The sequence below is a fragment of the Equus caballus genome, chromosome 20 (assembly GCF_041296265.1).
Source record: "Equus caballus isolate H_3958 breed thoroughbred chromosome 20, TB-T2T, whole genome shotgun sequence".
Lineage (NCBI taxonomy): Eukaryota > Metazoa > Chordata > Mammalia > Perissodactyla > Equidae > Equus > Equus caballus.
Window position 1 is genome coordinate 46551519 of NC_091703.1, and position 27511 is coordinate 46579029.

A 27511-nucleotide genomic window follows, 5' to 3' on the forward strand; every position below is an offset into this window, starting at 1 on the left:
CCCCCAGCCCGGCCCCCCAGCCCGCCTCCCCACCCCCAGCCCCCAGCCCCCAGCCCCTTACCCCCGGCGCCCTGTCCAGGCCCCCTCCCCCCGGCGGGGGGTGGGGAGCAGCGAGGGCCCCGCCCCCTCCCGCCCCCTCCCCAGGGCCCGCGCAGGATGCCCCCGGCCCCCGGCAGCCCTCCGGGAGGCCCTGAGCTCGACGCGCCCCCTCTACGCCATGTCCCCCCCTGGCTCGGCCGCGGGAGAGAGCGCCGGCGGCGGCGGCGGCGTTGGCGGCCCCGGGGTCCCGGAGGAGCCCACGGCGGCGGCGGCGGCGGCGGCGGACGAGGGCCCCGCCCGAGAGGAGGTGAGAGCCGGCGGCGCCCCTTCCCCGGGCGCGGCCGCAGCCTGGCCCCCCATCCCCCGCCGCGCGCGGCCCCCGCGGGTTCCGCCGCAGCGCGGCCGGCGCCCCGCACCCCGAGCCGGCCGCCGCAGCCGCAGTCCCGCGCCGCTGCCCCCACCAGCGGCCAGAGCTGTCCGCGGCAGCGGGGAAGGGGCCGCGCCGGGGGCGGGGCTCAGGGGGTCCCGGGCAGGAGGAGGGGCCTAGGGGCGGAGCCTCGCGGACCCCGGGCGGATCGGGGTGGGGAGGGTGGCAAGGATCCTATCTCGTGGAGGGGGATGCTATCTCGAAGGCCAGGAAGGGCGACTTGCAGGGGCTACAGAGGCAGGAGAGTACCATGGGGAAATGGTAGTATTACCTGAACTGGGGTCCTAAGAAGGTCAAATGTGTACAGAGGCGGTCCCCCCCTGGGGTCACTGGGAGTGTGTGTATGAGGAGGATGTGCGCCTCTTTATCCCAGTGTCCATGCAGCCCGCGCAGGTCCCTGAGTCCAGGAATCCTTCAGAATGTTGGTACTAAGCATATCCCTAGTTGGAGGCCTTACCCTTCAGTCCTCTGAACCTGGAAACAAAGGGACTGAGGAAAGTACCAGGAGCACTTCGCTACCCCTGTATCTCCCGTGCACACTCGTGCACACACACACACACACACTGCACTAGGGCAGAAGCACACAGGCGGGGACGGACCTGCAGGTAGAGCCCCGTTCAGATGTGCTCTCATTGGGACAAGTGCACACCCAGGTGGGCACATGAAGGTGCACATATGCACACACCCCCAAGGACAGGGCTCCCCAAAGGCACGTGCACCCGAATCTTGCTTGTGTATGCTGTGTGCTGTGTCCTAGCCTACCTACCTATCTGCCCTTCCAGATCTTTCCCTGACTCCACACTAGGTCCAGGGCTCGCTGCCTGTTACTGTGCTCTGCCTTTCCGCCCTTTTCTCCCTTCCCCTGGCCGGCCTCCAGGTCAGGCCTGGGGAATTGAGGGAATAAGTCAGCATCTCAGCAGGAGGGTGTGTGTGGGGAGGAGTGGGAAAGCGCAGGCCTCCACCAGAAATCCAGCTCAGTACTCGTCTATTAAGAGGCTGCTGGGTGCCAGCACCCTGGTGAGCCCGGGGATGCAAAGAGAACGAGGCCTGCCTTCAGGAGCACCCAGTCTAGTGGGGAGCCAGACATGTAAACAACTCTCTGGGGTGACCGTGGGACAGAATGTGCCAAGTCCTTTAACAGGCCCTGGGAGAGCACCAAAAATTGTCTTCTCTTGATAAATGGCTGGGCTGCAAACGTCTTCCTCCCTACCCTCCTACCTTGTCTTACATCCTCTCTCCCCAGCCATATGTCTCTGCCCTTCTGGATCTCTCCTCCTGGACAGCCTTCTGCTCATGGATGCCCAACCACCCCCCCTCCCATCTTAGAACAGGGGAAGGATGTTAGGGTGCAGGAGGGAGACTCACAGGAGGCCTGGGGTCCAGAACGTGGGGGAAAGAGACAGGGCCTAAGGTTTCCTGGGGGTCTCCTTCCAAAGGAGGCATGAGGCTGTCTGTGAGGGACAGGGAGGTGGATGGATCAGAGAGGAGTGGCTCTTCCAGAACTAAGGACTGCAAAAATCTAGGAGTGAGGGCCCCACCTGTTACGTGGGAAGATGATGACAGTGGGCCCCTCCCTTCTTTCTTGGAACACCTGGAAGGGATCCGGGCTGGGCACCTGCCTTTGCTGATGCCTGTCTGTCCTCCCCTGTCTTCCCCATCCACACCTCCTGTTTCATTGCCATCTTTGTGTCTGTCTTTGGACTCTGTTTCTCTGGGTGCCATCCTATCCATCTGTGTCTTCTATGTCACCTGGGCCTCCTCCCTCCATCTCTGGCTCTGATCCCTCTCTGCCCTTCCCTGTATTGGCATTCTGTTCCCTTTTCCTGTCCTCATGGCTCACTCTGGGTCACTTCTGTGTTTATATCTGGTCCTTGGCTCTCCTCCTGGTCTTACCTTTTCTCTCCACATCGCTGTCTGTCTCTGCCTGTCATCTCTGGTGCTGGCCTCTGCCCCTCCATCCCTGCATCCATCTCTGTGCTGGGTCCTGCCGCTCTGTCTCACTCCCCACTCATCTCGGCCCCTTTCCCTGCCCATCTGAGCAGCAGCGTCCCATCCAGCCCTCTTTCACCAAGTCCCTCTGCCGTGAGTCCCACTGGAAGTGCCTGCTGCTCTCACTGCTCATGTACGGCTGCCTGGGGGCCGTGGCCTGGTGCCACGTCACCACAGTGACCCGCCTCACCTTCAGCAGCGCCTACCAGGGCAACAGCCTCATGTACCACGACAGCCCCTGCTCCAACGGCTATGTCTACATCCCCTTGGCCTTCCTGCTCATGCTGTACGCCGTCTACCTGGTGGAGTGTTGGCACTGCCAAGCCCGCCATGAGCTGCAGCACCGTGTTGACGTGAGCAGCGTGCGGGAGCGCGTGGGCCGCATGCAGCAGGCCACGCCCTGCATCTGGTGGAAGGCCATCAGCTACCACTATGTCCGCCGCACCCGCCAGGTCACCCGATATCGCAACGGAGATGCCTACACCACCACCCAGGTGAGGGGCCGGGGGGAGGGCGGGGGGAGTGCAGGCTAGTCCAGATGGGAGGGGCTTCTGGGACCCTGCGTGACTGCCCCCAGCGGGAAGAGCACAGGCAGCAGTGAGCTCCTGTGGGCCCTGCGACCGGAGGGCAATAATAACCACCATATAACAACAAACGCTTACTGGCAGCCTGGCTTTGCTCCAAGTGCTTTACAAATCTTAAATCATTTATTTAACTCTCCTAACAACACTATGAGCCATTTTACACATGAGGAAACTGAGGCTTGGAGAGGTTAAGTAACTTGCTCAAAGTCAAACAGCTAGTCTGTAGTCTGGCTGCGGGATCTACACTGTTTAGTGCTTAACAGTTGGAGATGACTTCATATGCACGTCTCACAGCATGCTCTCACCTGATCTGTGAGGCGGCTGCTACCAAGTCCTCTTTCACAGCTAAGGAGACCTAAGCTCAGTGACTTGTCCAAGGTCTGCGGCTGCTAAGTGGTGGTACTAGACTCAAACCCAGGGCCTCTGATCCCACGTCCAAGGATCCCAGAGGTGGGAGTCAGCTGGCAAAAAGGTGGAGGTAGTCTTGGGAGGCCCCACAAGGGGTGGGGTGGGGGGGATGTCAATCAGCACTCCCTGGAGCCGCCAGAATTAGATATATTGGGGCCCTGGAGGAAGAGGAGGAGGCGATTCTCCCAGATGAGGGTGACCTCTGTCTCAGTATTGGGATGGGTAAACAGAAGCCTGGGGCCTATAAGGATCAGGAAGGAGGCTGGGTGACTGCTAAGACGGGAACAGGGAGACCAGAGACAAAGGTGTTCGCCAAGGAGCTCCTCCGGAGGGCCCACTGGAAACACACTCGTAAAGGGAAGAAGGGCAGGCTGTTCGTGGTGATGAAGGGCAGTGTGGGACAACGGAGACACTAACAAAAGGGTCAGGCAAGCTGGAGGGGCAGTTCATGGCCGGGGCCTGACCCCTAGAGAAGGCAGGGCTTAATTTAAAGTAGAATGCACACTGGTACAGCTGAGTTTTACTTCTGCCCTCATCTCTAACTCACTGATTAGGGTGAGGGCCTCAGGTTCTCTATAAACCAGATGCTAAGATGCTACCCGGCTCCAACCGGGATAGGCTCAGGGTTTGACCAGGCAACAAGAGCAGCGATGGGGCGGACGAGAGTGAGCGGACACAAGCGACTCCCGCCGCCTTCCCCTGCTCCGCAGGTCTACCATGAGCGCGTCAACACGCACGTGGCGGAGGCCGAGTTCGACTATGCGCGGTGTGGCGTCCGCGACGTGTCCAAGGCGCTAGTGGGGCTGGAGGGCGCGCCGGCCACGCGGCTGCGCTTCACCAAGTGCTTCAGCTTCGCCAGCGTGGAGGCCGAGAACGCTTACCTGTGCCAGCGCGCGCGCTTCTTCGCCGAGAACGAGGGCCTGGACGACTACATGGAGGCGCGCGAGGGTATGCACCTCAAGAACGTGGACTTCCGCGAATTCATGGTGGCCTTCCCGGACCCGGCCAGGCCGCCGTGGTACGCCTGCTCGTCGGCCTTCTGGGCCGCGGCGCTGCTCACGCTGTCGTGGCCGCTGCGCGTGCTGGCCGAGTACCGCACAGCCTACGCGCACTACCACGTGGAGAAGCTCTTCGGTCTGGAGGGCCCGGGCTCGGCGAGCAGCGCGGGCGGCGGCCTGAGCCCCAGCGACGAGCTGCTGCCCCCGCTCACCCACCGCCTGCCGCGGGTCAACACGGTGGACAGCACAGAGCTCGAGTGGCACATCCGCTCCAACCAGCAGCTGGTGCCCAGCTACTCCGAGGCGGTGCTCATGGACTTGGCGGGGCTGGGGGCGCGCTGCGCGGGGGGCGCGGCCGGCTACGCGCCCTCGTGCCGCTACGGCGGCGTGGGCGGCCCGGGCGCGGCGGGCGTGGCCCCGTACCGGCGCAGCTGCGAGCACTGCCAGCGCGCCGTCAGCAGCTCGTCCATCTTCTCGCGCAGCGCGCTGAGCATCTGCGCCAGCCCGCGGGCCGGCCCGGGGCCCGGCGGGGGGCCGGCCTGCGCGGGCAGCCGCTTCTCGCTCGGCCGCCTCTATGGCTCCCGGCGTAGCTGCCTGTGGCGCAGCCGGAGCGGGAGCGTCAACGAGGCGAGCTGCCCCACGGAGCAGACGCGGCTGTCGAGCCAGGCGAGCATGGGGGACGACGAGGACGACGACGAGGAGGAGGCCGGGCCGCCGCCGCCCTACCACGACGCCCTCTACTTCCCGGTGCTCATCGTGCACCGGCAGGAGGGGTGTCTGGGCCACAGCCATCGGCCGCTGCACCGCCACGGCTCCTGTGTAGAGACCTCACTGTGATCCTCGGCGCCTGGACAGGTCCGCTAGCCTGCCCGCTGCCCCTCGCTGGACCGTGCTCCCTGCCTGTAGCAGGGGGAGTCACTATGGTGACTGAGGTTGTGCTGGGCACTGCGGGGGGTGGGGGAGGCAAGAGTGCGCGGGACAGACCCGGATGGGGCCGAGACACGCCCCATGCTCCCCCCCCCCCCCCGCCCCCCTCCTCCCTATACCTAAAGAGACAGTGAGGAGGGTGGGAGTGGGCGGCTCCGAGAGCATCCCAGCCGGCAGAGCCGTTTCTTCCAGCCCGGCCCCTGAGTTCCTAAGGGGGCACCTCCCCTTTCTACACGCACACTCGAGGTTTCCTGCCCAGCCTTTCAACGAATTTTCTGACTGTTATGTGGCGACTGTGCGGTGGGACCCACATTGGGCCTCGTCTCAAGTGCGAGGCCCTCGCTGTGGAGCTGGGGAGGTTTAGAGGCTGTGGGGAAGGGAAATTGGGGCTTTCCTTCCCCCGCTGCCCCGCCCCACTGGGGCCTCTCTCTGCTGAGGAGCAGTGGTTTGCTGAACAGCAGGGCTGGCTTCCAACCTGCTAATGACTTCAGTGGGTCTGAGGCTGGGGCCAGGTGTCAGCCCGGATGCGCCATCTCAAAACCGTGGAAATGTTGCTATCGTTTTGGCGCTGGCCCCAAAGGTCGGGGTTTCCTTTCTGTCACTCTCTCCGCTGTTGTTTATCTCGCTGGGCCCCGGGAGTCCGGGTCCGGAGGGACTGTGCTCACCACACAGACGTCACTCCCCTTCCTCCCCTCCCCCTCCCTCTCCCTGGTTCTGAAGAGCTGTTGCCAGCGGGGAGGACGGTGGGGGGAGGCAAAATGTGGAGGGCAGTGTACCTCACTTAGCCTTTTCTCTAAGCTCTGCAGCCTCCTGGCAGCAGCCTCCACACCTGGGTTCTGGGAGGGTGCTCATTTCAGAGAGGGTGAGGTACCGCCCAGGGGTACTGCTGGCCAACGTGAATGACTGAGTGCAGAGAGTGGAAGCAAACCTGGGTGACAACGAGGATCTCTGGACACAGGTGGGAGGCAAAGAGGAGAGGGCAGTGGAGGGTAGAGTGAAAGGACCTCCAGAGGTAGGGGTGTCTGTGGGGGGGGGGTGGCCCTTGCCTCCCCCAGACTTGTGGGGAGGAGTGGAAAGTGGTCCCCACACATTGCCTCTGCAGGGCGGAGGACGGGATCGCAAGCCCCAGCTGGAGAAATAGTCAATTCCAGTGGCAGGGTCGGAGGCAGGATTCTCTAAATCTTGTCTGACTCCTCTGTCCTCCCCTATGCCATGAGCTGAAGCCCTGCTGTGTGTCCTAGGGTCTTCAAAGGGGCACCTGCCACCACCCCAGGGCACTGGCCCCAAGTCCTGTTCCCCCAAAGCTCTGACACCACCTTCTCTCCCCCATGACTCCCACCCTGATGTGCTTCCGTGTGCATGTCTGTGTACAACCCTCCTGCCCTCCCAGCTCCCCTGGCTAAAGATTTCCCAGCAGACTTAGTGCCCAGGGATTGAGCTCACATTTCAAGCTGGAGAGGATAACCCTTGGGCCACCCGATATTGCTCACCCTGGATGCTTCTCACTTTGTCTGAGCCGGCAGAGCTCCTCCTTCCTTTCCTTCAGCCTCTCCCATCTTCCTCCAGCCTAGCCAGGCCTGCACCCGCCAAGGGCATGGCCTCCACCTATGCAACATCTCCTTTGGCTCCCCTCCTCTCCTTCCTGGGGGGACTTGGGAGGCACAGATTGTGGGGACACCATGGTGCATGGCCATTGGGGGTTGAGCTTTACTTTCATGTGGAGATGGCTGAGTGGACGGGAATGGAGGCTGGAGAAGGGGAGGTGTGGGCAGGAGGGGACAGCTGCCCAGTAGGCTTCCCTGGGCAGCAGAGCCCACCTGTCTGCCAGCACTGAACCCGCCTGGACCCTGAGTCTGTGCTCCTCAGGGGTCTGGCGGTTGGAGCACCCCTCTTTCCTCTGAATGGACATCTGTGAGGTACAGGTGGTGAGCTGTGGCCTCAGGCCCCAGTTCTTGGCCAGCTGGCACCTGGATGTCATGCCCTTGTGCGAGGACAGCCTGAGTTGGGAGGAGGAGAAGGGGGGCCCGTGTTATTATTTTTGCCTGTATTGACCATTTCTGCCTAGGTCTTCTCACACAGACAGCCTCACCTCCCACACACGCACAGACTTAGAGAGAAACCACTTCTTTGGTCTCTTTTCTTGGTAGCTTTATTGATTGCCAGGGAAAAATGAAAACCAGAAAATTAATTAATCTCTAAAATTAAACTTTACACTGAATGTTCTTGTTTCTCTAATTAGAACTCTGCTAGCAGCTGTGGCTATGTACGTACACACACACACACACACACACACACACACACTCACACTCTCGCACCTACACGTTTTGCACTCCGGAACTGTCAGAGGGTGTCAGGCACACACAGACAGACTCTAGGTTGCCCAGACAGGCACACATATGCAGTCACTCCCAAGGCCCCTTTGGTGCTCTGCTCAGCGCCTGCTTGTTGGAAGGAGTCCCCGGAGAGCAGGCCCCTTAGGCTGTGGTTGCAGTGCATGACCCACCCTTTGGAAATGGGTTTAGAGGTTCTGGGCCCTTCAGTGCAAGCAGGATGGAAGATGGGGCTCAGCCTGAATCCATCAGTCCTCGTGGCCCCATCGGTTGATGTGATTCTTGTGGGTGTGGCCCTAGGGTGGGCAGCTGCAGAGTGACGGGGACTCATAGAAGGTATCTGGAGGGCTCCATTTGTCTTGTGGACAAGGGCCTGTGGGGTGGGCTGGGCCTGGATGGGGAGAAGACAGGTTTTTGTCAATTGGGTGCATCACACTGTGGCCTTTCTGTCGTGGATTTCCAAGCGCAAAGATTGTATAAATCAAACTGGTGGATAATAAAGTTGCAGATGACTCACGGACTTCCCTTCCCAGCGTGGCACTTCCCCCGCCATCTCATGGGAAGCTCTCTGGGGAGGCCACTGGGTCTGAGCCACTCCTGCCACCTCTGTTTCCCCCTTCCCAGGTTGGGGGAGAGGATTAGGGGATGGCATGGCCTGTAGAACTGGATCACTTAAGCAGGGTCAAGTAATAGGGAGGTGGCATCTACAGGGGTGAGGGTGGAAGAGCCAGGCAAAGCTCGGCTGCAACCAGAGGAGGAAGAGAGCGTGTAGAGACAGAGTGTGTGTGTGTTTGAAGGTCTAGAGGTTAAGGATCTGTCGAGGCGATAGGAAAATGGTAGGGAGTGTGGTCAGGGAGGGGGGCAGCCCTCGTGCGAGAGCCTGGGCAGGCGCAGTCCCTCAGAATCCTCTCTGCCTTCCCTATTGCTGGAAGAAGTTGGTCATTTCAAGGGGTCCAGTGATATTCTCTCCCTGGGTATGGGGGCTGGGTCCCACTTCATACCCCTTCTTCCCCTATCCCAGGCCCCTCCCCCTGTTCACATCTTTATCCACACAACTTTTGATCACTCACCCCAGCATATTCCTGGTCTCCCTATCTCCCTCCCTCTGGACCGGTGTGACAGTCTGCAGCAGGCATGGCAGGGGCATGAAGTGGGGGATGGGGCACTGCCCCAGCCCTGTCCCCCATCTTATCCCACAGGGTTCTCAGGGCCCTTGGCAGTGATTGGCGACATGAAGTGGCTGGGATTCAAGGCCCGTTGGCGGGCTGCTTCACGATTGGCAGAAAGGGCTTGGCCAATGAGGTACTCGCTCTCCTGGGATACATCTGACAGGCGCAAGTCAAACCCCAGGAGGGTTTTGTTGTCTGACATGCCTTCCAGGAGCTGCTTCCCGCCGTCCTGGGAGAGGAGTACAAGGGAAGTGGTCATTTTACATCGCTTCCCAGGATCACACACACACGTTTGTGTATAGAGGCGACTGAAACAAAAGTTTCACAAAATAATATTTAACCTAGTTGTGTAGCACACTGGTGTTTTCTATTCTATGCTATCCTAGTCCATTCTATTCCATAAGAAAAATGGTGCTCAAGACTCACTAAATTGATTTTTCAATCCCAATGCTTTGAAAAACATGGCTCTGTGGCGGTGATGGTAATCCCATGCATCTGGTTCAGCCCTGGGCATGTGAGGCCGATCTGGCTAATGCAATGTGAGGAGGACGTTTGGAGGGAGTGACTTCTGGGAAGGTTCTCACTGAAGGAAGAACGAAAGAGAGGGGCGTTTGCCCTTTTTCTGCTTCTGAGCATGGCCCCATGTGAGATGCAGCAGCCATCTTGGCACCATGAGAGGAGCACCCGAGAGGCCACGGCCATGTGGTGAGAGAATGGCACTGACCCCAGGAATTTACCAACCCCAGCACTCGCTACCCTGGGGCTTCTGATTAGGGACAGCATGAATATTCCTCTTGTTTACGCCATTTTCTGGTTAACTTGTAACCAAGAGTGCCCCCTCTGGAGACAGTGTGTGTGGGCAAGACTGTCCTCTGGGGAGGGTGAGTAGAGGGTGCAGGGGCCTGACTGGAGTACACAGAGGGCCCTCCCCATAGTCCTCACAGCTCCAGCCCCTTCTGGTTTGGGTGGGCCAGGCCCCGTGTGAAAGAATTTCATGGTGGGAGGTAGAGCGCAGCTGTTCTGTGCTTGTGACGCTATAGTGCATTGCAAAGTCAACTTAATAGGCTATGGAAGCATTAAAGAAAATAAAGTACATAGAATATAAAGGGAAACATCAGCATATATCACAAGCAGTAGGAGTAAACTCCAATTATGTTGATGGATGTGTTCACGAGGTGTTGGTGTAAGTTGCGTTTCTTACTCTGAGACTTGGTCAAGAAAATTTGAGAGACATTGTCTGTTGGAAGGGACCCAGGCTTTCAATCAGTCCTGGGTTTGAATCACAGCTCTGCCACTTTCTGCTGACTGGATGCTCTCAGGCAACTCACTAACCTCTCTGAGACTCAATTTTCCATCTGTAAAGTAGGGGTAAGAGTACACATTTTATGAGATAACTGTGAGCATTAAAGGAACACTAATGGATATTGGGTATCTAGCATAGTATATAACCCTGAGTGATAGTGAAAGCTAGCAATTACTGAGAACCTAGCCAGTGCCTGTGATGGTTAGTTGCTTTACAAGTATAACATTTAATCCTCCCAGTAACAACATTTAAAGTAGATACTGTTATTATCCCCATTTTACAGATGAGGAAATGGAGGCCCCCAAAAGTTAAGTAACTTAACCAAGTGCTTAATGGCAGAGCTGGGATTGGAATGAGGTAAAGTCTGCGATCTTAACAATTATCCTGTAAGTGCCCCATTGCTGTTGGATTCAACATCCACCCTCCAAAGGCCCCAGGGCCTCTCCTTGGCCCTGCCAGCCCCAGGAGCGGTGGCTCACCTGCCCGATGTGGTTGCAGCTCAGGTTGATGCTGGTGAGCGTGGTGTTGATGGAGAGCACCTGGGAGAGGAGTGTGGCAGTGGGCTCAGACAGCTCATTGCCACCGAGGTGCAGCGTGGTGAGGCACTTGTTGGTCTGCAAGGCATGGGCAAGTGCCTGGCCGCCCTCATCCTCAATGCAGTTGAGGCGCAGGTTGAGGGAAAGGAGGTTGGTATTGTGTGCCAAGGCGTGAGCCAGTGACTGGGCACCAGCTGCACGCACCTGGTTGTTGGCCAGGTTGAGCACACGCAGGCGGCTGTGGCTCAGCAGCTTGGCGGCAGCACGCCCACCACGGTCCCCAATGAGGTTGTGTGACAGGTCCAGCTCCTCTAAGGTTGGATGGTCCAGGAGGCTGTGAATTAGGATGCGCGCCTTGTCATCATCCACCTTGCTTCGGGTCAGCCTGAAGATCTGTGGGCAGGTAGAGGGTCTACGGTACTGGGCAGCCAGGAATAATCTGTCTGCCTGCCCACCTTCTGCAGATAACGAAGGGAGGTGCAGGGAGGCCTGAGGTTCTGCTCACCTGGTGTTGGCCACCTGGCTGGCTTTTGGATGGGGCAGGCCTACCTAGCATGGCAGAGCAGTATAGAATTGGTGGCAGGCAGTAGGGGGGAAAGGCTACTGTTTATTAAGAAATTACTATGTGCTGGGCATGCTGCTAGAACATTTCATAACCATTATCTCTAACCCTCAGCATCCCAGTGAGGTAGGAGTTCTCTCCATTTACAGATAGAAAATGGAGGCTGAGGGCGAATACATCATTTGCCGAGTCACGCAGTGATTGAGCTGCAGAGGCAGATTTTGAATCCAGGTCTGTCTGATGCCCCAGCCCCTTAGTGTGCCCTCTTCAGATGGCTAAAACCCACCAGCATAAGGAGAGGATCTCTTTGAAGGAGATTGCCAGGATAAGAACTGGGGAGAAAGTGGGAAGGGTGAGAAATAGAAAATAGATTTTTTTTCGTTAGTGCCATCAAGTCAATTCCAGCCCCTAGTTCTCCTGGTGGCCCTGTGTGCAGCAGAGTGGAACCCTGCCCCATCTTTTTGCACCATCCTCTCTATCAGACAATGCTCTGCTGCTATTCAAAGAGTTTTCATGGCCAATTTTTTCAGAAGTGGGTGGCCAGGTCCTTCTTTCTAGTCTGTCTTGGTCTGGAAGCTCCGCAGAAACCTGTCCACCATGGGTGACCCTGCTGGTATTTGAAATACCAGTGGTATAGCTTTCAGCATCACAGCAACATGCAGGCACCCTGGTATGACAACGACAGGCGGGTGGTGTGGTTCCCTGACTGGGAAACAAACCCTGGCCGAGGTGGTGAGAGTGCCATCTTAACCACTAGACCACCAGGGCTGGCTAGAAAATGGATGGGATGAAGAAAAAAGATAAGAGAAAGGGGGTAGGCCCAGCATTATGAATACTGGAGACGGGAGCCATTACCCCTTTCCTTCTCACGGGCTTGTTCCATTCCTCCCTCTTCTTCGAGGCCTCTCTGCTGTCTCCCTATCTTTCTCTCCTCTCCTTTCTTTACATCTTAGCCAGTTTGAGTTATTTGTCCCTCTTGTTTTTTCATTGCATCTATCTGGCAAAGCTCCAATCCTGGATCAACTCCACTCTATTTTCTGCATGTCTGTGCCCAAACAACTGACATGATGGAAAATGTCACATGACAGGACTGGTTGGTACCACCGGAACCACCAATGGGCCCTCAGTGCTGTGTGCCAATTCAACTCTGTTTCTCTGGCCAACATACTCTCTCATGATCTACAACAACTATTTCAACCTTCTGCAGCCTCCTCAAACTTCAGGAGGCCACCCTACAGCCTCCTTTCAACAGGTACGTCTCCTACAGCCTCCCCAGCCATTGAATGGGAACCCCTCATTTTCCTAATCCCAAACACAAACCCAGTGCTACCCACCGCATCCACTCTCCCCTCTGCTCAGAGCCACCTGCCCCACCTCAGTCCTAGATGCCACCTCTCCTGCCTTCCCAGGAACCTTCCTTGGTCAATGAACCTGTGCCTCTCTCCTGTATTCAGCTCCTTTCTTGCAATTAGATGGAGCTTTACATTGATTTTAAACACTTGCAAGTTTCTTCTTAAGAAAACCCAAACCTGTCATTTATTACAGCTCTACCTTTCACCTCCTTCACAGCCAAGTTCTTGAAAAAGCTGAGCACAGTCCTTCTGTTTCCTCACTTCCCACTCTCCATAAACCACTCTGATCTGGCCTTTGCTCCCGGCACTCCACTGACATAGCTCCCCCTCAGTGACCTCCGTGTTTGCTAAACCCACCCTGTTGCTTTTCACTCCCTCTTTCTGAAATGCGTCCCTCCTTTGGCTCTATGACACAATGCCCTGCCCCCTTTTTCTTCCTGGCTGGCTCTCCCTCTTCCAACCAGAATATTTAGGACATACTTAGACTAAAAAAATTATTCATTGTGTATCTAAAATTCAGATTTTCTGGATGTCCTGTATTTTCATTTGCTAAATCTGGCAACCCTATCCTAGGTGCAATGTTACATTCATATGATTGCTGATTAGTGCCTTTTATCCCACCGGACTGTTAGCTCCAGAGGGCACAGATGGTATAATTTTGATCGTTGCTGAATCTTCAGCACCTAGGACAGGGTCTAGAGGGCGGACCTTAGTTGGATGAGTCAATGGTCGGTGAACTGGGAGGGCAGTTAATCTCTGCATCCTCAGAATCCAGCTTGGTGTGGGGTGCATGAATGAGAAGGAAATAGGAGGAAGAAGATGGTGATGGGGGAGGAAGGGAAGGGGAGAGGGAATCAGAGAGAGGCTGAGAATGGGAGGTGGGGGAAGGCTGGAGGCGGACGGTACCTTGAGAGTGTGGCATGCCTTGATGGTGGCCGCCAGGGAGTGGCAGTCCCGGTAGGTGAAGAGGAAGAGGTTCCACTCGAAGTTCATGCCACAGTCCTTGACACCGTACACCAGGTCCAGCTCCTCCAGATGGCTCAGGCCAGCCACCAGGTCACCCAGTTGGTAGTGGTCCATGGCGGGCTCCTCCATCTCTCCCTCGCTGCCCGAGTCAGACTGTTCCCCACTCCACGGTGGCGGTGGCAGCTGCACGGGCGGAAGGAACTGATCCACTTGGATCCTGCGCACATACTTCCTGCAGAGCGGCAGCAGGTCGAGGATCACCGCGGGGTCCGTGGTGTTTGGGATGAAGTGCTTTAGCAGGTTCTCCAGGTGCCGCTCAAAGAACATGCGCTTCCAGCTGCCGCCATGCTTGGCCACGTAGCACACAGGCCAGCGCTGCATGCAGCAGCGGCGCCAGTAGCTCTCATCATTGATCAGGTTGGCGGTCACAGCCAGCGGCAGGTCAGGGGACAGGTGGTTCAGGACCTTCTGCTGGTGCTCTGGGAGCAGCTGCTTCAGGATAGGGTTGTCTTTGGGAACAGAGGAAGGAAAGCAGGAGTCACAGTGTTGGGACAACAGAACATGGTGTCCGGGGCTGGGCCTGCCTGGGGGGCACTGAGGAAAGGGAAGACCCTCCCCTGCCTCCGAGAGCCCCAGCCTTTCCTCTCAGGGAGCATCTGAGCGGGGAGACACAGCCCTTGGCTTTGGGCTGCTCCCGCCTGAAGGTGGACATCTTAGCATCTGGTCTCAAGAGCTCCCAGTCCGAGGAAGAATCTCAGGCCCAGGCCTCAGTTATCATTTAGTCTGATGGAGGGAACAACCCCTGACTTCGGAGGCTCCCAATCTGATTTGATTCATTCATTTCAAAACAAAAAAGATTTTGAGCACCTACTATGTGCCAGACACTGTTCTAAGTGCTGAGGATACAGGAGTGAACCAAATGGAGGAAGCCTCTCCCTCTTATGAGGGGAGGCTTATTGTAGGTGTCTATATACATACGAATATATTGTAGGTAGATGGTGATAGGTGCTGTAGACAAATTGATGGCCCCCTTCAGAGAGCTCCCCAGCTGGTAGGAGAGGTTGGCAACTTGTCTTTGAAAAGGATGAATATTTACAGAGCATAGAGTATAAAACAAACCAAGAACCTATACACACCATGGAAGACTCCAAGAGAGTGGAGAGCAATCAACCAGGGAGTGCTTTCTGGAGGAGGAGGTAGATATGGTTTGGGCTGGAGAGAGTGGGAAAGGTGAGGAGAAGGCATAGGCATGGAGGGCACAGTGTGGGTGGGAGTCTGGTGGGGCCTGGAAGTGGGGACAGCAGGAGAAACTGTCCTGGTCCCGGGGGGAAGGAAGTGTTGAGTGGAGATGAGGACACTGTGTAGGAGGGCAGGGGCTGCCACAGGACCCAGCTCTGAGGCCCCATCTCCAGGTAGTCCCCACCCACCTTCCCCTCCTCCTGGCCTTCTCCCTCCTGCCCAATGCAGGGACAGACTCACTCTGGAAGTTCTTGACGATGTGCTGAATGCAGAGCTCTCTGAGGAGGGGCACAATGGCCAGGGACCACTCCGCATCCTCAGCGATGATCCTGCGCATCCGACGTACATTGGCCCCAGAATTCGGGCCCTTGGACTTCACGGGGGTTGGATTGACTGTGGGCTTTGAGGGCTGCTGGGCTGTGCTCGAAGCTTGGCCTGCAGTGGAGGACCGGTCCTGGGTGGAGGTGGAGGAGCGGCTGGGGACCGACAATGATGGTGGTGTTACGGTTTCCTGCATGCTGGGGACTGGCAAAATAGGGGCAGGTGGCCACTTGGTGATGGCCTTGTGACAGACAGTTTCTCAGACTGGCAGGTCCTTGATGCTAGTGGGAACCTGAAGCGAGAGGATGGGGTAGAGGTTACTTTGGAGGGTCTCGGTGGGCATTTACCAGGAGAGGTAGCACAAAGTGGTTCTTAAGGGTCAGTCTCTGGAGTAGAATCGATGCAAGTACAAATCCCACTGACTAGTTGTGTGGCCTCGGGCAAGTCCCTGAGCCTCTTTGAGTTTCGGATGCCTCCCTTGCAAAAGGAGGATAACAGTTGCCATAGAAGATGCTTGGGAGGAGTGAATACGATAGGGCATCCAAAGAGGCATGGTATCCTGTGGCACATGGAACTGTAGCAAGGAGCAGCCCCAAATTGCCCAGCAATTACGGGCAATTGCTGTATGCTGGACATATTTTTCTTTTAGTTCTTTATGCATATTAATTCATTTCATCCTCACAAAAGCCTTTTTGAAAGAGGCACTTGTATTATTCCCATTTTTCTGATGTGAAACAAAGCACATAGAGGTTAATTATTTGCTCCATGTGACACAGCTTATAAATAACAAGAATGGGTGTAAACTCAGTCTATCAAGTTCATACTCTTTTTTTTTTGCTGAGGAAGATGCAGCTTGAGCTAACTTCTTTTTTTTATTGTGGTAACATTGGTTGATGACATTATATAAATTTCAGGTGTACATTGTTATATATTTCGATTTCTGTATAGATTACATCATGTTCACCACCCAAACATTAATTACTATCCCTCACCACACACATGTGCCTAATCACCCCTTTCACCCTCCTCCCTCCCTGGGCTAACTTCTGTTGCCAATCCTCCTCTTTTTGCTTGAGGAAGATTTGCCCTGAGCTAATATCTGTGCCAGTCTTCCTTTATTTTGTATGTGGGTCCCCACCACTGCATGGCTGCCAACAAGTGGTGTAGGTCCGCACTGGGGAACTGAACCCAGGCCACCAAAGTGGAGCATGCTGAACTTAACCACTAGGCCCCAGGGCCCACCCCTCTTAACCCTGCATTGTACTGCCACTCTGAGGGTCAGGGGAGGGCGTGTGTATTGCCAAAAGATTGCGGTATAAAAAGAACCATTTAGTTCAAAACAGCTCCCTGCACTAAGTATTTTTTTAAATGCATCTTTTTTTTTTTTTTTTTAAAGATTGGCACCTGAGCTAACATCTGTTGCCAATCTTTTCTTTTCTTTTTTCTTCTTCTCCCCAAAGCCCCCCAGTACAAAGTTATGTATTCTAGTTGTAGGTCCTCTGGCTCTGCTTTGTGGGACATTGCCTCAGCACGGCTTGATGAGCGGTGCTAGGTCCATACCCAAGATCTGAACTGGTGAAACCTTGGGCCACTGAAGTGGAGCATGCGAACTTAACCACTCGGCCACAGGGCCGGCCTCTGCACTAAGTGTTGTACAGAGCAGTAACGGCTTGACCAGGAGGATGGAGTTGAGAACAGCACTGGCCAATAGAAATATAATGCAGGCCAAGATGCAAACCACGTATACTACAGATCTTTCTAGACTTATGATGGGGTTACATCCCAATAAACCCATAGTAAGTTGAAAATATCATAAGTCAAAAATGCACTTAATACACCTAAGGTCCTGAACATCGTGGCTTAGCCCGGCCTGTCTCCAACACGCTCAGAGCACTGACATTAGCCTACAGTTGGGCAAAACCACCTAACATAGAGCCTATTTTATAGTAAAGTGTTGAATATCTCATGTAACTGATTGAATACTGTACTGAATGTGAACAACAGAATGGTTGTGAGTGTGTCGGTTGTTCACCTGTTGTGGGGCTGACCGGGAGTTGCGGCTGCTGCCGCCACCCAGCATCATGAGGGAGGACCGTATCACATATCGCTAACCTGGGAACCGATCAGAATTCAAAATTGAAGAACGGTTTCCACTGAATGCGAATGGCTTTCGCACCATCGTAAAGGTGAAAAATCCTAAGGCGAACCATGGTGAAGTCAGGGACTGACTGTATTTAAGTTTTTCTAGGACCCACATTAAAAAAGCAAAGAGAAACAGGTGAAATTAATTTTATATTTAATCCAATATGTCCAAAATATTATCACTTAAATATGTAATTAACATACAAATTATTAATGAGATATTATATGTATATTTTTTCATACTAAGCCTGGTCTTAGTATGAAAAAGGTCTGATGGCTCAATAGCCACATGTGGCTACTGTTTTGGACAGTGCAGGCTGAGAGAGGAAGGAGGGGGAACTGGACCCAGGCCCTGTCCAGGGTGCCCCCCTCCTTCTCCTCTTCCCCTCTGAGGGCTCCGGCTCCTTCAGTCTCCCCATCCCTGTCTTCCCAGTTCTCCCAGCGTCCCTGCATTCCAGACGGCAGTGGGAAGGCGTGGGAGGCGAAAAGGCAGCTAAATCTGGGGCTGAAGACAGAAGACAGAGGATGTATCTGGGACTGGGGATGCCCCATTTGTCCATCTCTGCACCCTTGCTGGGGGAGCCCCTGCCCTGAGTCTGCAGGCGGAAATGCCCGCAGCCCCTCCTCCAGCACTTCCCCCTGACATTTGCTCCCTGACTCGGCGCACGGTGTAGTGGCCGGTGGGAAGGAACACTCTGAACCTGCAAAGGTGTCCTTGACAGATGGAGGGGACCAGATGGCGCTCCCCAGCCAGCCAGGCATCTCAAGGAGGGAGAGACTGGTGCTGTGTGTGTGTGTGTGTGTGTGTGTGTGAGGGAGCGTGAGAGGGCAGTGTACGAAAGATAGCTGTGTGTCCGTGACACCCTTATGCAAATCAAATGCAAATTCACAAACAGATTGTGTCCAGAATGGTGGGATAACCAGCTGGTACTTTTTAACTAATGGCCCCTCAGAGGGTGTGGCTGGCAGTGGGTGCTCCTTAGAGGCGCCAGATGACTTTGCATTTCTGGCTTTGCTTGTGACTTGCTGTGCGACCTTGGCCAAGTTACTTAACTTATCTGAGCTTCAGTTTTCTTATCTGTAAAACAGAATAATAATATCTTCCTATGCAGGCTGTTGTGGAGATAATATCTGAGAATACTGGATGGGTGTGTGGAGGATGAAGGACGGGGGTCTTAGGCTGGGCAGAAGACACCCTGGAGACCTGTTCCTTGCATGCTGACCTGAGATGGTATCTGTGAGTGAGGCCCTTACCTATGTCGAGGGGACATGCGAAGGGCACGGTGGCAGTGGTGGTGTTCGGGGCTGGATAGAAGGACAGAGGAGCCTGGCAGTTTGGGAAAGAGAAAGAGGAAAGAGACAACAGGCCACCCCTGCTCCTGCCAGCTCCACATCTGTGCTCCTGGGGCTCCCTCCTAGTTCTGACCTAAAACATTCGGGCATTCTCCTTGGTCCCAGATGCATCCCAAGACCCTCTGCAGGCCAACCCATGGGAGCAGGACCCAGCTTGGCTGAGGGCCACAGATTCCTGGCTGGTGTCACCCTGCAGCTGGCTCTCCAGGCATTTCTCACAACACCGCCCAGCCTCCCCATCCTGGCAGGCGGTCCCCTCTTTCCTCCTGGGAGGCCGAATGTTGGGAAACCTCCCCTGGGGCCAGGCTGGGTGCTCTCTGGAACTGGCTGCCCCTGGTCTCACAGCCCAGTGCTTCATTGTCTTAGGTCCTGGCCTCTCTTCCTGAGGTCTGGTCCTGGCTGCCTCTGCTGTTTGGAGCCGGCAGCCAGGGTGGGTTTCAGGGCCCCGAGCCACCTCCTCACAAGGCAGGGGCCGAGTGTGGCTCCATGTGCTCCCTGTGCATGACTGCTATAAAAAAGAGCCTCTTCCGGCTAGCCACATTTACAGAAACCTCCATACCACCAGGCCTGATGTCACGTGTAAGGGAAATGTTAAACCCTTAGCCCCATAATGTCGGAGTTGATAGTTTTCACTTAATTACTTCTTGACTTTTTAAAAATAGATATTACAAAAATATTTTTAGGAAGCAAATTATTACTAGACACAGAGGATTCTTTTAAGGAGGATTTTAGTTCCAAATGTTTTTTAAAAAATTAATAAAATATCAAAGTATATTTAAAATAATGAGCAAGACGAACTCCTTGCCTCCCTGTTACTAATGTTATAAAGATGATAGAAAGTGCGACCCTATTGGGGGCCTGCCACCTGCCCTTCTCAACTGCTTCACAGCTGCCACTCTCTTGGTTCTCCTCTTGCCTCTCTGATCGTTCTCAAAAAGTCTCCCTCGGTTCGCCGGTTCGGATCCCAGGTGCGGACATGGCAACCACTTAGCACGCCATGCTGTGGTAGGCATCTCACAGATAAAGTAGAGGAAGATGGGCACGGATGTTAGCTCAGTGTCAGTCTTCCTCAGCAAAAAGAGGAGGATTGGCGGCAGTTAGCTCAGGGCTAATCTTCCTCAAAAAACAGTCTCCATTGCAGGCTCCTCCAGCTCTGGCCACCCCTCCCGGGTTGCAGTCCCTCAGGGTTCTGTGAGGAAGCACTGCCTCGCTCCTGTTGATGGGTTGCAGCTCTCACCTCCCCTCTGAGGCCCAGACTCAGGTCCACTGGCAGGCCTCCCAGCTCCCACAAACTCAATCTGCCCCCCAAGAGAACTCAGTGCCTCCCCCAGGTGGCTCCTCCTCCTGGCTCCCTACCTTGGCCGGGGACACCAGGATGCATCCAGGGGCCTGAACCAGAAGCTGGGGCATCACCACTCTCCTATAGGCACCCCCATCTGGCTACTCAGTTCTGCCTCCCATCCCAACAGCCCTCCTCTCCCCTCATGCTGCTGCCTCAGCTCAGGGCCTCACTGTCCGCCTGGATCAGAGCTTCAGCCGCCCAGCACCTGGGGCTGTCATCCAGTGTGGTCCTCTCACATCTAGCCTTCCCACAGTGGCCATGGCTCACCACTGCCCACTGGGTACAGCCCAGCTTCCTCACTCAGTATAGAAGGTCCTCTGTGTCAGGACGCTGTGTTTGAAAGAAACTCCTCTTCGTCTCTGGAACACTGCGGGCTGGTGCATGCTGCCCAGCCTTTGCTCAGGCTGTGCCCTTGGCCTGGAATGCCTTTCCCACTGGCTCAGCCTGGGAAAGGGACTGTCATTGTTCTGAGCTCAAGTACCACTTCCTCTCTGAAGTCTTTCAGCCTCTCTCATCCCCCGTCCCCCAAACAACCCCTCCCTTGGTCAGCCCCCAGTACGTGGCTCACTTCAATGATCCGATTGGCCACCCTCTCCCCACACCCACACTAGACTGTGAGCTCTCGAGGGGCAGAGACTGTTTCCATCTCATCTTTATCTCTAATCCCTCACCCAGCGTCAGGCCTGCTTCAGGGGTGTTTTGAGCTGCCCCAGCCCCTTCTGGGATAATAGATTCTGGCCAACAGGAGTATCCTGTATTGGTCAGAGCTACTGGTCCAGGGGTGGCCACCTGAGTCCTGAGCCAAAGAGAATCCTTCTTGGGACTTGTCCAAGCGGAGGAAGACAGGACATATGTCCTTGAAGGATACAGATCCCCTGCCATGGGAAGTGGTTTCCCTTCACATGGAAAAGGCCTGTCTGCAGTGGGAGGGAGGGAAGCCTGGTGGAGGCAGAGACAGCACCAGCTACCTTCAGTCCCCGAGGCCCCCAGAACTGCCTGCTTCCTCAGCGGTGCCTTTGGTTCTGAGGCCTAACCTGGCAGCCTTCTAACAAGTCCCTTTTGCTGAAGCTAAGACTTGGGTTTCTGCCCCTTTGTGACCAAAGGGTCCTGTCCATTTGGATAGGCTCACAATTTGGGGAATGAAATTATGGGAAAGATCTTCAATCAGTAGATGAAATAGTTCAGTGGGATGGCCGAGAAGAGCCAAAGACACCCAGGTTATTATACACAGGGTCTGACATCTAACTCCTGTGGCCTCTTCCTCTCCTGACCACCCTGAGCCTCCAGTCTCGCCTCCCATCTCTCCAGCCATAGGACAGTATCAGCAACTTACATGTGCTCAGCACCTATGTTACAGGCTCCTCTCAGAACTCTTCTCGTGTTTGAGTCTTACAACCGCTCTGCAATAGAGGCGCGGATGAAGAAACTGAAGACCAGCTCAGGAAATGACTGGCATCCAGGACATTCAGGAGGGCCGGGCCAGGGCCTGAGGGCGGGCTCCTGCCTCTAAGCACAGTGCACTGCTCTTCCGCAGTTGCTCGGTGTGTCCCCTTCCCACACTTTCTCACCCTCCACTAGGAAAGAAGAAAGGATGTTCCTGCTCCCAGGGAAGCAGGGGTCCCAACATAAGGCTTTCATCCCTGTTACATTAAAATGCATTTTCCCCCTAAAAGAAATGAAATCTTTTTTTTTTATTGAGTTATTGATAGGTTACAATCTTGTGAAATTTCAATTGTACATTAATGTTTGTCAGTCATGTTGTAGGTGCACCACTTCACCCTTTGTGCCCACCCCCCACCCCACCTTTCCCCTGGTATCCACTAAACTGTTCTTGGTCCATAGTTTTAAATTCCTCATATGAGTGGAGTCATACACAGATTATCTTTCTCTCGCTGGCTTATTTCACTTAACATAATTCTCTCAAGGTCCATCCATGTTATTGCAAATGGAATGATTTTGTTCTGTTTTGCAGCTGAGTAGTATTCCATTGTATATATGTACCACATCTTCTTTATCCATTCGTCTGTTGATGGGCACTTAGGTTGCTTCCACGTCTTGGCTATTGTAAACAGTGCTGCAATAAACATTGGGGTGCATAGGACTTTTGGGATTGCTGACTTCAGGCTCTTTGGATAAATACCCAGTAGTGGGATGGCTGGATCGTATGGTAGTTCTATTTTTAGTTTTTTGAGGAATCTCCATACTGTTTTCCATAGTGGCTGCACCAGTTTGCATTCCCACCAGCAGTGTATGAGGGTTCCTTTTTCTCCGCAACCTCTCCAACATTTGTTGCTATTAGTTTTAGATATTTTTGTCATTCTAACGGGTGTAAGGTGATATCTCAGTGTAGTTTTGATTTGCATTTCCTTGATGATCAGCGATGATGAGCATCTTTTCATGTGCCTATTGGCCATCAGTATATCTTCTTTGGAGAAATGTCTGTTCATGTCTCCAGCCCATTTTTTGATTGGGTTGTTTGATGTTTTGTGGTTGAGTTGCAAGAGTTCTTTATATATTAAGGATATTAAGCCTTTGTCAGATATATGACTTGCAAATATTTTTTCCCAGTTAGTGGGTTGTTTTTTTGTTTCAATCCTGTTTTCATTTGCCTTGAAGAAGCTCTTTAATCTGATGAAGTCCCATTTGTTTATTCTTTCTATTGTTTCCCTTCTCTGAGAAGGCATGGTGTCCGAAAAGATCCTTTCAATACTGATGTCAAAGAGTGTACTGCCTACGTTTTCTTCCAGAAGCCTTATGGTTCCAGGTCTCACCTTTAGGTCTTTAATCCATTTTGAGTTTATTTTGGTGAATGGTGAAAAAGAATGGTCAATTTTCATTCTTTTACATGTGGCTTTCCAGTTTTCCCAGCACCATTTGTTGAAAAGACTTTCTTTTCTCCATTGTATGCCCTCAGCTCCTTTGTCAAAGATGAGCTGTCCATAGATGTGTGGTTTTATTTAAAAGAAATGAAATCTTAATATTACATACATGCCTGTGTGTGTATATCCATACATTAACTTTGAACTGCTTTTTAAAAATGCATCTCATTTTAGGTCAAACAAAGCAGAATAAATTATGAAATATATGCTGACACTAATGTAGCAAACTTTTAAAAAAAATGTAGAAGTCATGTGATATATTATTCTCTGACAATTTAAGTATACAGAAATTATATATGAGGCCAGCCCAGTGGTATAGTGGTTAAGTTTGCACACTTTGCTTTGGCGGCCCGGGGTTTGTGGGTTTGGATCCTGGGCATGGACCTACACACTGCTCATCAAGCTATGCTGTGGCAGTGTCCCACATACAAAATAGAGGAAGATTGACACAGATATTAGCTCAGTGGTAATCTTCCTCAAGCAAAAAGAGGAAGATAGGCAATGGATGTTAGCTCAGGGCCAATCTTCCTCACCAAAAAAAAAAAAAAGAAAGAAAGAAAAGAAAGAAAGAAAATAGCATTTAAAAATTTATATATATATATGTGTGTATATATACATATCCCCTCTTATCAGTTATCCACACTTCATTGTGAATGAGTTTCAGATCCAAAAAGCAAAGTTAGGAAGGGGGCAAGGAGAGTGTACCACTGCATGGGAGAAGGTGGGGAGGGCCCGCAGGAGGATGAGGGGGAGGAGACCCGAGATAACTCCACCTACTTCACAGGGTGGCTTCAGTCTGGCCTGGGCATCACCAGTCCGCAGCTGAGGATGGTGGTAGGTGGCACTATCTTCCCTGGAAGCCTGGGGGGAGGGTAGACACTCATTAGCCAGGGCCCAGGGGCTCCCAGACAGCCCCCAAGGGCCCACAGAGGGCAGCCCCAGAAGTGGCAGAGCGGTCTCCTTCCTTTCTGGAACCTTTTCTCCCTGGGGAACCTAAGGGGCAGTGAGAGAATCCTAGAGTTTGAAGACTAAAAGCATGTTCAAGACTCTGGTCCTCTGGGGCAGGAATCGTCTGTGACATTCCAGAGAGAAGGTCAGGGCCACCAGGAGTGAGTGCCTCTTGTGCCACCACCTGGTGTCCCTATTGGAGGGCACACCCTGCCCTTGGATGAGGAAAATGGGGACATGCCCTGTGACCTCTCCTCTACTGGTGCCAGTCTCATGGGCCTGTTGGGCTTCCCATGCTCTGTCTCCAGCATCCACCTAACCCAACCCAGGACCACAATCCCTGGGGAAAGGCCAATCCTCCTCCCCACACTTCCCTACTCTGGTCCTCAGGCCCAGGGTCCTGAAGTCACATTCAGGCTGTAACTCAGAGGGTAGGTGTTAAGGTCTACTCTCTACATGCCTAAGCACAGATACAATAAAGTGATGGGATGCCCCAATCTGGCCTGATTTTCTTCATTTTTTCTTCTGCAAGGAAAGATTGGCTCTGAGCTAACATCTGTTGCCAATCTTCCTCTCTTTTTTTTTTCCCCTCCCATTAGCCCCAGTGCGTGGTTGTATATTCTGGTTGTGAGTCCTTCTGGTTCTTCTATGTGAGCTGCCACCACGGCATGGCAACGGACAGACTGGTGGTGTGATTCCACGAGGGGAAAACAAACCCGGGCCGCTGAAGTGGTGAGAGCTCCGAACTGTAACCACTAGGCCATCAGGGCTGGCTCAGGTTGTCCTCATTTTTGGTGGCTTGTGTCTGGTGGACAGGTGTTCTGGGAACCATATCCTTGCCATATATAGCTACGATTTATTGAGTTCTAGGCCCCCAATAGCATGTGCACAGCAGGAGGCAGCATAGCAGCTGGCTAAGGATTCCGGAGTTATATTGCCTAAGGTCAAACTCCACTGGGCCCCCCAGCATCTGTGAGACCCTGGGCCAGTCATTTAACCTCACTAAGGCTCCGTTTCTTTATCTGTAAAATAGGGACAGTAATTAATGGTACCTACTTTGTAAGATTCTCCAGAGGATTAAAGGAACTGATGTGTGTGAGACATTTCATACAGTGCTGGGCCCGGAGCCAGCACTCAAATTTTGTGAAGATGTTAGATGCCTTACCTACATAAGTTTATTAAGTCTTCAGATTTATTACTGAGGACTCCTATTGTTATTATAACACTATTATCCCCCTTTCGCGGATGAGGAGACTGAGGCTTAGAAAGCTTAAGTAACTTGCTGGGCGCCACACAGCTGGTGAGCGGCAAAGCTGAGGTTTGAGCTGATGTCTGTCCAAAGCTCTCCCTTACTTCCATCACGAAAGCCTGGACAGATACTGAGATGCTCAGGTTGCTTCCTAAGTCGCCCCTGACTCTGTTGTTGACAGCTCTTTTCCAGGGGGCTTCCCACTTCCTCCAGCTCCTGAACTCTCTTGTCAGGTCACCAGCCTTCAGCCTTCAGAGTCCCTCACCCCCAAACCACTGCCAGGCATGGCCTCCTTCCACAGAACTGGATCATTGCCTGTATCCCTCGGCTTGAGGCCCCTGAGACCCAAGAGAATACTGAAGAGCTGTGCTCTCCTGCCCCATGGCTCAGGCGGGGCCTCCGAGTTCCTAAGACTCAGTGCTTGACTCTCTAGCACATCCCGCCTCTTGGAGGAGGGGTCAGATCTCCTCCATCCATCTACAGTCCCCAGTTAAATCTAACCACTGACAAATAAAAATGGCAAGTAATAGGATATATTGGAGTATATGAGGAAGCCATTTTGTGTAAACCTAATTCAGCCTGACCTTGTCTTTCCAAAAGGGCCTGACCGAGGCCGTTGAGCATGCATTGTATATCTGCTTTAGAGATTCCCTATGGCAAGAGCAAAGGCCCTTGAGATAAAGGTGCAACTTCCCTCTCCCTTCCAACGTTGGCATTTCTTTAAGGATAAGCATCTTTCCTTAGGCTAGAAACTGATTGCTGCGCTCACCTGTGACCCCAGCTCAAGACAATAGACTTGCCTCCTGCTACACCCTCCCTCTGAGATAGCAGACCCACTACCTGCTGTGTCCGTCAAGTGCTGTGCTGACAGGGCAGTCTTGTGACTATTGGGGGAGGGACATTTCAATAATATGTGAAACGTCCTGTATGGGGGTATGTAACCACTCTGTGCACCTCACTTCCTTGGTGCCCTTTCTTCCTTTGGGAAGAAAGGCCCTGGGCCATGGTCCTCAGATTTTAGCTCAGAATAAACTCACCCAGATTTTCATTTATAGATTGGTTATGGATTATTTTCGTCGACACCACTTTGGGCAGAAGCTCCTCTCACCTGCACAAATGTGAATGTTGAAGATGCTGGGGAGGAGCCCTCTCTCCTGCTCATCACACCCCTGGCCCTCAGTTGTCCTCACCTCCCTTCCTCTTAGCTGAGAAGCAGAAGTGCCAGCCCTCTTTAGGTGGCGAGCACCGCTGTGCACCTCTGGGCTGGCTCAGCTTTGATGGGCTACCCGCACCCCACTCTCCACCCACTTCTCTGACTGAACTTCGTTTGCCGGCTCAGCCAGCTTCTCCCTCACCCCAGGATGCCCTATGGAGAGCCCTCCCCAGGTGTCTGTCCTCAGGACCCTGCACTTTTGTCTGCATTTCCTCTGATCTCTGTCATGCCCACCAGGTCAGACCCTACTACCTCAGGCCAAGTCACTCTCAAATCACCATTTGGGAATTCCCAGTTTGTGGAATCACAAAAGAGGGGCAAAAAGTTCCTCTGACAGAGCCCAGCCCAGCCTGCTTGGTGTTTGGCCGGGTGGGACAGTCAGCACACTTTTCACACGCCTCCTCCCAACCCCTGCCCACTTAGGTCTGTTGTCTTTAAAAGGGCTCCAGCGACTTCGCTCCCCGCCCCTCATCCCTACCTTGGCTCAGACACTCCAGCAGGGAAGCTCAGCTCCAAAGGCCAGTGAGTGCGTCCGCCAAGCTGCCTGGGGTGAGGAGGCCCTCCTGCTCCTTGGTTACCAAGGGAAACCAGCACGCCGTGGGAGGGAAGGAGGGAGGTGCGGAGCTTCCGGACCCGCAGGAGGAATTGCAGCCGGAGGAGCTGGGGATGGGGGTCAGCCTGTCTGTGCAGACTGGGACCCTGGACCTAGGACTGCTCTCCTCCACGACCTTCCCCTTCCTACCTCTTACCGTCCCCCTCCCTTTATTCGCAGCCCCTAAGCCTCTGGGCCAGTTCGCAGACAGCGACGGTGGCAGGGGAGGAGGCACGGGTCCCTCTTCAGATGGGTGGGTGGGGGGCCTCCTGGAGGTACAGACCGGCCCTTCCCCGCCGCAAGAAACGTGGGCGCCCAGGACGTGGCCCCCTACGGGCTTCTGGCCGGTGGGCCGAGGGCGCTGGAGGGGCTTCCACGCCCCGCGGGCGGCAGTGGAGGCAGGGCGAGTCCAGGCCTGGGGAGCCCGGGGTTGAGTGTCCTCTCTCGCCGAGTCGCCTCACCCTCTCCCAGTGCAGGGGCGCTCGCCTTCCCGCAGGTCCCGCGCGGCCGGCCGGTCGTTAGGGACGCCCCGCGTCGCCAGGGGGCGGGGCCGAGGCCGCGTGCACGTGCGCATGGGCGCAGGGATGCCTGCGCGGGCCCCGCGTCTTCGCCGCGTGCCCTGCAAGCATGTGGATCTGTCTCT

The 27511-nt window shown here is 54.2% G+C and overlaps 2 protein-coding genes across 12 annotated transcripts; one reads left to right on the forward strand and one right to left on the reverse strand.

Moving 5' to 3' along the window:
• TMEM151B (transmembrane protein 151B) lies at positions 1 to 8222 on the forward strand. 2 transcript variants are annotated; one of them, XM_023625023.2, is made up of 3 exons: positions 1 to 346; positions 2509 to 2949; positions 4158 to 8222. In XM_023625023.2, exons 1-3 carry the CDS (start codon positions 218 to 220, stop codon positions 5280 to 5282), a joined length of 1695 nt encoding a protein of 564 aa, XP_023480791.2. In that variant the 5' UTR covers positions 1 to 217; the 3' UTR covers positions 5283 to 8222. The 2 variants fall into 2 exon arrangements, with proteins under 2 accessions (XP_023480791.2, XP_023480790.2); XM_023625022.2 differs by lacking the exon at positions 1 to 346 and having other exon boundaries at positions 818 to 2949.
• On the reverse strand, positions 7499 to 27438 carry TCTE1 (t-complex-associated-testis-expressed 1). Of its 10 annotated transcripts, XM_070244652.1 has the most exons (9): positions 27330 to 27407; positions 26755 to 26845; positions 23644 to 23727; positions 15070 to 15442; positions 13531 to 14099; positions 10915 to 11103; positions 10654 to 10713; positions 8773 to 9100; positions 7954 to 8093 (listed from the first exon to the last, which is right to left on the reverse strand). In XM_070244652.1, the coding sequence occupies exons 4-8, from the start codon at positions 15344 to 15346 to the stop codon at positions 8891 to 8893; spliced, it is 1305 nt and encodes a 434-aa protein (XP_070100753.1). In that variant the 5' UTR covers positions 15347 to 15442; positions 23644 to 23727; positions 26755 to 26845; positions 27330 to 27407; the 3' UTR covers positions 7954 to 8093; positions 8773 to 8890. The 10 variants fall into 10 exon arrangements, with proteins under 10 accessions (XP_070100747.1, XP_070100746.1, XP_070100749.1 ...); XM_070244646.1 differs by having other exon boundaries at positions 7499 to 8093; positions 10654 to 11103; positions 27330 to 27438; XM_070244653.1 differs by lacking the exon at positions 23644 to 23727 and having other exon boundaries at positions 27330 to 27388.
• Between the last annotated feature and the right edge of the window lie 73 nt (positions 27439 to 27511).